At 42.5% G+C, this 13,088-nt stretch overlaps 1 protein-coding gene across 3 annotated transcripts in view; it reads left to right on the top strand.

Moving 5' to 3' along the window:
- Positions 1-13,088, top strand: part of LOC144479481 (E3 SUMO-protein ligase PIAS4-like) — an 82,806-nt gene that overhangs the window by 43,944 nt on the left and 25,774 nt on the right. For all 3 annotated transcript variants that reach the window (XM_078198194.1, XM_078198196.1, XM_078198195.1), the window contains 2 exons: positions 2,406-2,447; positions 6,067-6,157. In XM_078198194.1, the coding sequence (XP_078054320.1) occupies positions 2,406-2,447; positions 6,067-6,157 (133 nt within the window). The remainder of the gene's footprint in view (positions 1-2,405; positions 2,448-6,066; positions 6,158-13,088) is intronic.

The following is a 13,088-nucleotide window of genomic DNA, read 5'->3' as shown; positions in this document are numbered from 1 at the left end:
AATTCAGATTTCACCATCTGCCATGGTGGAATTTGAACCTAGGTCCTCGGATCTTGCCCTGGTTTTCAGGATTACTAGTCCAGTGGCCAATACCACTATGCTACCGCCTCGGATTTAAAAATATCATTTGACTCCTCACCAACTGTCAGTGGAGGAAGAGTTCCAGACTTCTACCACCCTTTGCATGTAAAAGTATTTCCTAACTTCACTTCTGCAAGGCATGGTCCTAATTTTTAGGCTATGTCCCCTTGTCCGAGATTTCCCCAAGCAGCATAAATGGTTTCTCTCTACCCTATCACTTCCCCTGAATATCTTGAAAACTTCAAACAAATCACTTCTTAATCTTCTAAATTCCCTATTTTGTGTAAAATCTCTTTGTAATTTGACCCTTGGATTTCCAGTATCTTTCCAGTAAATCTACCCTGCCCTCTTTCCGAGGCTAGTATGTCCTTTCTAAGATATGGTGCCAAGAACAGACTGCAGTACTTCGTGTATGGTCTAGCCAGAGCCTTATAGCTGTAGCATGACTTCTAATTCATAGAATAGGATCCCTACAGTGCAGAAGGAGGCCATTCGGCCCACCAAGTCTGCACCAACCACAATCCTACCCAAGCCCTATTCCCGTAATTCCACATATTTACCCTGCTAATCCCCTGACACTATGGTCAATTTAGCATGGCCAATTAACCTAACCCGCACATCTTTGAACTGTGGGAGGAAACCGGAGCACCCAGAGGAAACCCACGCAGACACAGGGAGAATGTGCAAACTCCACGCAGACAGCGATCTGAGGCGGGAATTGAACCCAGATGCCTGGCGGTGTGAGGCAGCAGTGCTAACCACTGTGCCACCGTGCTGCCCCTATTCCTTGTATTCTATAGGCCAGTATTCCATTAATCTTTCTGATTATATTTTGTACCTGTCCATGACATAGAATCCCTTTGTCTCTTTGGATTTCCATTACTGCTATGTTTCCAACATTTTGAAAGCCCCCTGCTGATTTATAATTTTTATGTCCAAAATTGATTACCTCAACTTGCCTATATTGAAATTCATTTGCCACAGTATTGCCCATTCACTTCCAATTATGAGGACCTATCTATTGTGTCATCAACAAACTTGGATATGTGACTCCTTGTCCCAGCATCTAAGTCGTTAATAAATACAGTGATCAGGTCCCCAAAGATACCTGTGGGATGCCACTGGTCACATCCTGCCAATTAGAGTGTTGCCCCTATTCTCTCCTTCTGTTCAGCCAATATTTTAACTATGTCAGTAATTTCCCCTTAAACCCACGGGTTTCAACTTCAGCTAACCTTTGCTTATGTGGGACTTTATCAAATATTTTCTGGAAATCCATAGAAATAGCATGTCTTGTCCACTACTTGTGTCACCTGTTCAAAAGATTCACTGAGATTTATCAGGCTTGATCAATCCTTTGCAAGTTGATGCTGGCTGTCTCTGATCAGTTGAAAATTTAAGGTCTCCAGTCACTCTATCCTTAACTATTGGAATTTCCAGACAACTGATGACTATCTGGTCTATTATTCCATGGTTTCCCTCTTTCACCTTCCTTAACTAAGGAGAAGGTGTAGTCTATACGGCCCCTGATGCCTGCTCTGCCTTCAAAACAAATATGGCTGATCTTTTGTGTCAACTCTGCTTCCTTGCCTGTTTCCTATATCCTTTAATTCTCAGAGATCAAAAATCTATCCCAGCCTTGAATATGTTCAGTGATGGTCTCCAGAATCTTCTGGCGTCAGCAATTCCAAAGATTCACACCGAAGACATTTCTCCTCATCTCTCTCTCTCTCCTAAATGATTGACTGTTACTGTGAGCTTATGCCCCCATGTTCTAGTTTCCCAATCAAGGGTGTCTACCCTGTCAAGCTCCTTAAGAATCTTGTATGTTTCAATGAAATTAGCTCCCAGAGAGTATAGACACGGTTTACTTAGCCTCTCATTGTAGGATAACCCTCTCATCCCAGCAACCAATCCAGTTGCCAGAAAACAATCTAGTCAAATAGCAGAGTAACATCCATTTTTCCAATCTAAAGGATTGGTTCCTCAATCAAGAGAACTTGAGAAGATCAGTTGGGGCACCTGCAATGTACTGATTTAGTGCAGAATTACTTGCCAACCTCGTTCAAGGTCATAACTGGTCCTTGTATGCTTGTGAGCATCCTGAAATGGGAAAGCTGTGAATCAATGCCAGAGACAAAGTAACACTTCTGTTGAATACCACTGATTGAGGGGAAGGTGCGTTACAATCACCGACCTCTCACAAGATCATTCTATGTCTTTTATTTCGATGGAATGGACAGTGCATTTTCAGATGTGCCTGATATTTACTTTTTGCACAGACATTGCTATAAAACATTAAATCTAACTTTATTTTCTTCAAGATGTTCAAAGAATGGTGTGCAGTCCATTCAAGTACAGTTGAGGTAAGCAAAATGATAATTTTCAGAAGCACATAGCTTGGAGTTATAATGAAATGTAAAATATTTCAAATGTAATCCTAGCCACAGCAAGTTGAATTCCTGCTGAGTGTATACAAGCAACATTTATTTGCTCTACAGATATCTCAACACTTTTTTAATTTACTAAATGTGATATTTAAATATAAAGTATCTAATAGATCATGTAAATTTCGTAGCAATACTTGCAAGGCCTTACAGTCAATCTTCCAGAAAAAAGATGTTTGTACTTTGCATGCTGGAACACCAAGAGCAATCTTATCTAAGCTGCGCAGTCTCCAAGGCCTGATCTTCTTAAATCCAAATACTAGTGTCTCTGTTGCCTGCTGTACCTGTTTCTTCCTGATTGCATTTTTTTTTAGGTTCCTAATTCAGCAAGCTTATTGTAGAAAGACTGAAGTTTACATAGTTTACACTGTTTTCAGTCCAGTTCAGTTTGTTTTGGGGTATGAAGGGCAATGTTGTCAGGTTTTGATTAGGAATGGAAATTTGAGGAAGGGAAAAATAGCTTCTTTCTGTTTTTGGTTTTACGTGGGATGGGTATAATGTTGCTACTGGTGGATATTCTGGTCTTCTGTGTTTTCATTGCAATACCTTGGGTGGGAGGTGGAAGATGCTCTTTCGGAAAATCAGTGCAGATTTGTTGGGCTGAATGGACTCCTGCACTGCAGGGATTCTATGGTCAAAAGAGAAAATGCTGGGAAATCTCAGCGGTCTGGCAGCATCTGTAAGGAGAGAAAAGAGCTGACGTTTCGAGTCCACGTTGCCCTTTGTCAAAGCTAAAAGGCACAAAGTGGGAGATATTTATACTGTAGAGTGAGGGAATGAAAGATGAGTCAGTGACAAGTGATACATTTCTGTGTATAACAGTACAGAACCTGGTTGAAATGTATTTTTTTTAATGCTTTGCAAAGCCTTGGCCATATAGGTTGTTTAGAGCTGATATTAATAAGCACTTCTGCACACACACAAAGTAATGGAAATCTAGAACAACTTCACTCAAAGCAATTGAGATTAGGTCAGTTTAAATTTCAAAATTGGGCTTTTATTTTATTGACTGATATTGAGAATAAGGCTGATAAAGAGTTAAATAAGTCATGATTAATTTAGTGGCAGAACTGGCTCAAGGGCTGAATGGCCATCTCTTGTTTTGTGGAAGTCTAAATACTGGTCACTAAACAAAGCAGTTGTAGGTGCCATTAATATTTTGAGCTAGTGAATTAACTGGCTGGAATTTTCCTGCTCCCCATCCTGCAACTACCAAATTCAGTAACAAATTTCAAAAGGAAATTGGGTGTAGTTTTACAAGGAAAATATTTGCAGGACAATGGGGAAAGAGCAAATAATGTGACTGGATGGATAGCTCTTTCAAAATGACAGCACAGAGATATCCCAGGGTGGCACAGTGGTTAGTATTGCCGCTTCACAGCGCCAAGGACCCGGGTTCAATTCCGGCCTCAGGTCATTGTCTGTGTGGAGTTGCACATTCTCCCCTTGTCTGCATGGGTTTCCTCCGGGTGCTCCGGTTTCCTCCCACAGTCCAAAGATGTGCCAGTTAGGTTGATTGGTCATGCTAAATTGACCCTAGCATCAGGGGATTAGCAGGGTAAAGATGTGGGGTTACGGGAATAAGGCCTGGGTGGGATTGTGGTCGGTACAGACTTGATGGGCCGAATGGCCTCCTTCTGCACTGTAGGGATTCTATGAAAAACTGGTTTAATTGACACCTGATCCGCTACTTTAAACATTCACTCCTTCCACCGCAGGGGCACTGTGGGTGCATAGTACACTAGCAAATCATCAGGGCTTCTTCAACAGCACCTTACAAGCTATCAGTTTTTACGACTTAGGGGGACATGGTGGGTGGGAATGTTACCAACTCCAATTTCTCCTCCGAGTCACTCGCCATCCTCAATTGGAACTATATCGACATGACTTCACCTTCACTGAGTCAAAATCCTGGAACTCCCTCACTCAGCACTGTGGGTGTATCTTCACCATGTTAACTGCAGTAATTCCAGAAGATTGCTCATCATCACCTTCTTGGGGGTAGTAAATGCTGGCCTTGCCAGTGATGCTCACGGCCCATGTATGATTTTTTTTTAAAGAAGTGTCAAAAACTAACACTTCCCATCCTAATAATTTTTGTCTGCTTCTCTGAAGCATCTTGGGACATTTTTTTAAGTTAAAAATGCTAAATAAATGCAAGTTGCTGTTTTGTAATATACCATAAGAAGTCTCGCAACACCAGGTTAAAGTCCAACAGGTTTATTTGGTAGCACAAGCCACTAGCTTTCGGAGCGCTGCCCCTTCATCCGGTGAGTGGGAGTTCTGTTCACAAACAGGGCATATAAAGACACTTATATGCCCTGTTTGTGAACAGAACTGCCACTCACCGGATGAAGGGGCAGCGCTCCGAAAGCTAGTGGATTGTGCTACCAAATAAGCCTATTGGACTTTAACCTGGTGTTGTGAGACGTCTTACTGTGTTTACCCCAGTCCAACGCCAGCATCTCCCCATCATTGTAATATACCAGCAGATTTCCTGTGATGCTAATCACTCAAGCCCACCAATACATTGTTTTATAAATAATGGTGTCTAACCAAGAAAATGGGATGGGGAAAGTAATAAAGGATGTGTGGCACAGGAAATGTGCACAATACTTAAGACTGCCAATGTAACTAGACATACGTAATCTATTTAATGGCTAGTTCAGTTTAACAAATGTAATGAGAAGCCACAGTCCTTTTCGACCATGAGCAACTGAAGCCTATGCTGTTTTAAGAATGCCCCAGATTTGTAATGGGAAAGCAGCACCTGTGCAGAGCAGATTTTAATACATGTTTCCTGTGTTCCTAAACACTCCTGTTATTTGGGAGTCTTGAGTTGCAAGCAGAGATAGGGTAGCAATGTTGGCAGTCTTGATCAAAAAAATTGGTCCAACATAGTCTGACGATAGGTGACTAAAAATAGTCCAGAATGAAGGTGGTCTATTCACAATAAGTGGAGCCAATAATGAACTGGATCTTGGTTGGTTTTCGCATTATATTTGAAGGGAAGGATAATTATATGTATGTTGATGTGTTGAGCACTAGCCGAGGGTCACAAGATACTAAATCTAGTAATGGTCAGACTTGCATTTTCTATACTCGTTTTTCTCTCTTTTTCTCTTCCTCCCCTGTACCTCAAATATGTAGGCAGACTGTGTTCATAGTTTTATTGTAATACAATATAGGCAACTATTGTGTGTTTTCTTGGTACCTGGTGACAGAACTTTGGCCTTTCAAATGAAATTTTGGAATCTGGTGGGTACAATCAACAGTTTTTTTTTTATAGGCAAATTCCTCTAGCTCTAGCTCTCGGCCATAATGCTGGAATCAGCATGTTAAATTGAGGCATATTCAGACTCTGGCAAAGATAAAAACTAGTGTTGGAATAGCATCTCTTGGCATCTGAAGAGAACAGACCGGTATTGAAAAGAACTACAGTCGAGAATTTGGTCCCTTAAAGAAGAGGTGTGATGATGGTAGTGGTAGGGAATTCTTATTTTCAACAAAGGATTAATATATTTTTTTTATTTTTAAGGATTTGCCACTCAAATACAACAATTATTCAAGAAGACCAGTATCCTCCCTACCTGTCAATAAAAGTAAACTCAAGAGTGTGTCCTTTTACGGTAAGCTGGTGCTATCTTATTGTATACGAGGACAAGGCAAGCAAATTTTAAAATTTGGTACTGAAACTTGAAAAACGGAGACTTTTATATGCAAAATCAAATTATTTTAGTCACCAGTATTTAGCAGAAACAGTAGGGTGGAAACAATCTGCTAGTAATAGTAGGGGAAACAATCACGGTCCCTAATGGAAAGCTGTGGTCTATAATTTTCTTATGCTGTTACCATGTCGTCTGCCATTTTTATAGTTCACATTTATTCTCCACACCTGCCCCTGGCGACCCTCATCTTTTCAACTTTGCTCACCCTCCCTCTTTCTTTCTGTCTCTCTCTCTCTTTCTGGGATCAGGATCAACAAGAACATATCTTGCAAGCCACAAATTGTAAAGCACAGCAAGTTTGTAATAGACGAATTGTTTGGTTATCACTGAATGCTTTCTAGTGCTAGGAGTTTTGTAATTAGCGACTGTTTCTGTACCATGTAGGATCAGAATGAAAGGGAACTGATGGGTTTGAGACTTTACCACTGGAACCAGGGTTTGATTTCAGTCCAATCAGATGAGATGATCATCCAGCTGTAAGGATTCTATTTGAAATGATTGTGGGTAGCCACTGTTAACTTCTGCTCCTAACTGGAGAGCTTGCTCAGAAACTCTGCAAACGTGACTTGTATGTGATTTGGACCAGTGCAGCAAGCCTGCCACATGCAGCAAACAGCACTTATAGAGGAAGCATCAGTAGCAGGATAGAGTGAACAAGCAATCTTGATTGATGTTAGTGGGCATGGAGCGAGTGGAAGAATTGGGTTTGGGAATACAAGGTTGTTGGGTGAAATGGAAATATTAGTTTTGAGGTCCAGCACCCAGCTAGTGTACTGTCGAGTTGTACCTGAGTGTGCAGCTGGAAGAGTGGAGTGGAGTATGTCAGTATGAATAAATATTGGGGTGGAAACTGCATAAAAAGAGACATATTTGCATTTATGTTGTGTCTTTCACAATCTCAGTGCATTCCAAAACACTTTACATTGAATAATAGAGTGTACAAACAGCATTCGGCCCATCTGATCCATAGTGGCCATGTCCCCATGAGCCTTTTACACAATAATCATGCTCCTATTTCTTGCTCCTTTTGTTTGTTTATCCAGCTGATTTAAAAACTGCATTTGAACCCCTCTCAAACCTGTTATCAGAAAGACAACACAGCTTCAGGACAGAATTGCCCCTGAATTCCCTTTGCACAACTACTTGAATTTTCATTGTAAATTACCTGACACTTTTGTGTCGATCAAGCTGACAAATGTTTGTTAGAATTTGCAATTTTTTCTATATCAGACACATCAGTGTTAACAACAAACGATCCCATCTCAGTCTAGCACAGCTAATTGCACTTGTAGTTTAATCCATTATGCCCAACAATATACCATTGACCTAATCTCCGGAAGAGTATTCTCTACTGCAGCAGTGAGACAGCTTCTCCATTTTTCACACCGCCTACTATGTGGCCTCTGAGTGAAGTTGCTAATTTGTGTCAAATTAAAACAAAATAACAGCATTAGATAAAAATACAGTAGTTTTATCACAAGCCTCCGTAACATCTAGTGAGTAACATCTGCTGTCTCATTGATAATAGTCATGTGTTTGGGTTTTTATAGAAGATGCTTATTCCTAATTTCAGCATCACGGATGCAGGATCATGACACGTACTGAAAATATTTAAAAATTGGCCACTAAAAACGTTAGTGGCTCTGTTCCTGATCAGGTAAAAAATCAATGCAGTCAGACTCTCTGCACAATGTTAATTGTCACTGTCTGTGTGGAGTTTGCCATGTCTGTGTGAGTTTCCGCCCACACTCCAAAGATCTGCGGGCTAGGTTGATTGGCCATGGAAAATTGCCCCTTAGTGTCAGGGGGACTGGCAGGGTAAATATGTGGGGTTACGGGGGTAGGGTCTGGGTGGGATTGTGGTCAGTGCAGGCTCGATAGGCCAAATGGCCTCCTGCACTGTCAGGATTCTATAATTCTGTAACTGAAAGCATAATCATAAATAATCATATGCATAATTGTGACACAAATAAACTTCAAAACTTTAAATCATGTCAAATCCAGAACCAATGCAGACTAATGGTGAGTACTATGCTTCAATCTACTTAACTATCAGCTTTTGCTTCTGTTTCTTCTCCCTCAAGTACATATCTAACTTCCTCTTAAATAAAAAACAGATCATACTTTCACGTGCATTTTAGGCCTTCAAATAAGAGGGACAGCAACCTGTCCGTCTCAGTAATATTCAAGTATTTTGCTTTAAAAAAACTGAAATAATAGAGACAAACTGGAGTTCCACATGAAGGTAGACATGGCCTCAATTTAACATCTATTCCAAAGGATGGTTTCATCTTGCTAATATTCAGTTGGCAAAAGTTCTGGCTCATGCACATGGCAAGAAGGTACAAGAAAGGTGCGAAGGTATAGTCAGGTAGTGGATATTTGGAATTCTCCCAAAAATGTTCCAAGTGTCGATTTGTATGAAAACTGGAGTAATTCACCCTGTTTTTTTTTTGTGGGAGTCCAGAGAAGAATCTCCCACACTCTGTGCACTGCAGAGGCCACCAGCATGAATATTATTAAAAACCAGGAGGCGGGGTCTATCGCCACTGGAGAGGCTGTCAGCATAACACTTGAGTGTGCCACTGCACATGCGCCGACCTGTCAGTGCCGAGATCGGCACATGCGCAGTGGCCCCGCACTGATGGCCACCCGATTGCTATCCCACCCCCTTGGCACTGCCACATGCCGGATAGGCAGTGCCAATGTGCCCCCAGGGCATTGGCACTTTGCCCCTTGGGCAGTGCCAGGGGCAGAGGCTGGCACTGCCAGGGGGCCCGATTTGGGCACTCGTGCTTTTGGGTAAATTGCTGAAACTGGGTAAAAGATGTGCTAACCACATTCAGAAGATGTGCTAACCTCATTAGACGAAGCAGAATAATGCCATAGAGAGGATCAACAAGGAGAAGTAATTTTTTGATTTGATCTATTATTGTCACATGTATTAGCATACAGTAAAAAGTATTGTTTCTTGCGAGCTATACCAACAAAGCATACAGTTCATAGAGAAGGAAACGAGAGAATGCAGAATGTAGTGTTACAGTCATAGCTAGGGTGTAGAGAAAGATCAACTTAATGCAAGGTGGTCCATTCAAAAGTCTGACAGCAGCAGGGAAGAAGCTGTTCTTGAATCAGTTGGTATATGACCTCAGACTTTTGTATCTTTTCCCGAAGGAAGATGATGAAAGAGAGAACGTCCATGATGCGTGGGGTCCTTAATTATGCTGGCTACTTTGCCGAGGCAGCGGGAAACGTGGACAGATGGGAGGCTGGTTGAAGGGAGTTTAATGATTGATTGAATTGCTAAAAGTTATGTAAGACTCATTGGTGCTGAGTCCCTAAAAACCAGATTAACTATATTTGAATAGAGAATGTTAGAAGTGAGCGAGTAGTTTAGCATTAATACATGTTTCAAGGACTTTTAAAGAGAAAGAACAGCCAGATTGATGGGAGAGGTAGCAGAATCGAGGCTGCATTTTTAATGAGACTGACCAGAATTTTGAAGAGGAGCAAAGCAGTTTTTCACTGGTATCAGGCCTAGAGAGAAAGTTGGTTGGAAAGCAGTTGAGAATAGGAGGTTGCTTTCAAGAGATTAGTTTTGAGAACAGAATGGGGAATGGAGTTTGAAGTTAGAGTATTGTGGTGTCATTACTGAAAGAAGAGGGAATGTGGGGGGAAAAGATATTGAGATACACGGTGGATTTGGTGACAGTGTTGGATGATTTTTTTCATCAGAATGGATGAATAGACCCATTGTATGCTAAATGCACAGAAGCCAGCATGCCTGTTGAAGATGGGGGTGGATAGCATTGAGAATGTCAAACGCAGAGACATGGCAGTTAATTTAGCAGATTGACTGATCATGTAATATTTTAGTAGAAAGTAGTTATTTTAGTAGGTGCCAGTAATGGGCTGATGGATTTCTTCTAAAAGTAAAAAATATTTGAAATTGAACATGGGGATTTAAGTGATGATGAAGCTGAAGTGATTGGAAATTAGAAGTATTCATGTGATGTCAGTAGAATTATAGTTCAAACATGGATGAAAGAGCTAAATTCCAGAGGTGAGGTGAGAGTGACAGCCCTTGACATCAAAGCTGCGTTCCCGAGCAAAACTGGAATCAATAGATATCGGGCAAACTCTCTGCTGTTTGGAGTCATAACTGGTACATAGGAAGATGGTTGTAGTTGTGAAGGGTCAGTCATCTCAGCTCCAGGACATCTCTGCAGGAGTCCCTCAGGGTAGTGTCCTAGGCCCAATCATCTTCAGTTGCTTCATCAATGTCCTTCCCTCTGTCACAGGGTCAGAAGTGGAGATGTTCTCTGATGATTGCACAATGTTCAGCACCATTTATGACTCCTCAGATGCTGAAGCAGTCCATGTTCAAATGCAGCAAGATCTGGACAATATCCAGGCTTGGGCTGACAAATGGCAAATAACATTCACGCCACACGAATGCCAGGCAATGACCATCATCACTAAGAGACACTCTAACCACCGCCCCTTGACATTCAATGGTGTTACCATCACTGAATCCCCCACTGTCAATGGTTACCATTGATCAGAAACTCAACTGGATTTGCCACATAAACACAGTGGCTACAACAGCAGGTCAGAGGCTAGGAATACTGCAGCGAGTAACTCATCACCTGACTCCCCAAAGCCTATCCACCATCTACAAGGCACAAGTCAGGAGTGTGATGGAATGCTCCCTACTTGCCTGGATGGGTGCAGCTCCAACAACACTCAAGAAGCTTGACACCATCCAGGACAAAGCAGCTTCTTGATTGGCCACAAATCCAGAAAAATCCACCGACGCTCAGTAGCAGCAGTGTATACTATCTACAAGATGCACTGTAGAAGTTCACCAAAGATCCTTAGACGCACCTTCCAAACCCACGACCACTTCCATCTAGAAGGACAAGGGCAGCAGATACATGGGAACACCACCACCTGCAAGTTCCCCTCCAAGCCACTCACCATCCTGACTTGGAAATATATCGCCGTTCCTTCGAAGTCGTTGGGTCAAAATCCTGGAATTCCCTCGCTAACGGCATTGTGGGTCAACCCACAGCACATGGACTGCAGCAATTCAAGAAGGCGGCTCACCACCATCTTCTCGAGGGCAACTAGGGATGGGCAATAAATGCTAGTCAGCCAGTGACGCCCATGTCCCATGAATGAATTTTTTTTAAAAAGTTATATAGTCATAGAGATATACAACATAGAAACTGCCCCTTTGGCCCAACTCGTCCGCGCTGACCAGATTTCCTAAACTGAGCTATCCCCATTTGCCTGCGTTTGGCCCATATCCCTCTAAACCTTTCCTATCCAAGGCTGCGTTCGACCAAATGTGGCATCTAGGAGCCCTAGCAAAACTGGAATCAATAGATATCGGGGGCAAACTCTCTGCTGTTTGGAGTCATACCTCGTACATAGGAAGATGGTTGTAGTCCAAATGTCTTTTAAATGTTGTAATTGTACCTGCCTCTACCACTTCCTCTGACAGCTCATTCCATATATGCACCACCCTCTGTGTGAAAAGATTGCCCTTTTAGGGAAAAGGTTCCTTTTAAATCTTTCCCCTCTCACCTTAAGCCTATGCCCTCTTGCTTTGGACTCCCCCACCCTGGGGAAAAGACCTTGATCATTCACCTTATCCATGCCCCTCATGATTTTATAAATCTCTATCGGGTCACCCCTCATCCTCCAAGCTCTAGGGAAAAAAGTCTCAGCCTATCCAACCTCTCCTTATAATTCAAACCTTCCAGTCCCAGTAACATCCTTGAAAATCTTTTTTGCAATCTTTCCAGTTTCATAGAATAGAATCACAGAATCCCTACAGTGCACAAGGAGGCCATTCAACCCATCGAGTCTGCACCGACCATAATCCCACCCATCTCTATCCCTGTAGCCCCACGTATTTACCCTGCTAGCCCCCTGACACTAAGGAGTAATTTACCATGGCCAATCAACCTAACCTGCACATCTTTGGACTGTGGGAGGGAACCGGAGGAAACCCACGCAGACACAAGGAGAATGTGCAGACTCCACATATATAGTGACCCAAGCTGGGAATCGAACCTAGGTCCCTGGCATTATGAGGCAGCCCAGTGCTAACCACTGTGCACTGTGCGGCCCAAATAAATTTAATAACATCCTTCCTATGGCAGGGTGACCAGAATTGTACGCTGTACTCCAAATGCAGCCTTGCCAATGTCTTGTATAGTTGTAACATAACATCCCAACTCCTGGACTCAATGCCTGACCGATGAAGGCAAGTGTGCCAAGTGCTTTCTTCACCACCCTATCCACCTTTGGCGCCACTTTCAAGGAACTATTTAATTACACCCTTCGGTGTTTCTGTTTGACAACGCTCCCCAGGGCCCTACCATTGACTTTGTAAGTCCTGCCCTGGTTTGTCTTACCAAAATGCAACACCATGCATTTATCTGAAGTAAACTCCATCTGCCATTCCTCAGCCTGCTGGCCCATTTGATCAAGATCACGTTGCAGTCTTAGATAACCTTCACTGTCCACTACACCACCAATTTTGGTGTCATCAGCAAGCTTACTAACCATCCCTCCTATATTCTCATCCAAATTGTTTACATAAATGACAAACAACAGTGGACTCCCGCACCGATCCTTGTGGCACACCGCTGGTCATGGGCCTCCAGTCTGAAAAACAACCCTCTACCACCACCCTCTGTCTCCTGCCGGCAAGCCAATTTTGGGATCCAGGGAAAACTAGCCAATTGCATACATGTGACCTAACCTTACTGACCAGTCTACCATGCGATACTTGTGAGGGCAACACGGTGGCACAGTG

The sequence above is a fragment of the Mustelus asterias genome, chromosome 26 (assembly GCF_964213995.1).
Source record: "Mustelus asterias chromosome 26, sMusAst1.hap1.1, whole genome shotgun sequence".
Taxonomy (NCBI): domain Eukaryota; kingdom Metazoa; phylum Chordata; class Chondrichthyes; order Carcharhiniformes; family Triakidae; genus Mustelus; species Mustelus asterias.
The sequence above is the reverse complement of the archived record's forward strand: the minus strand, read 5'-3'. Positions and strand labels throughout refer to the sequence as shown.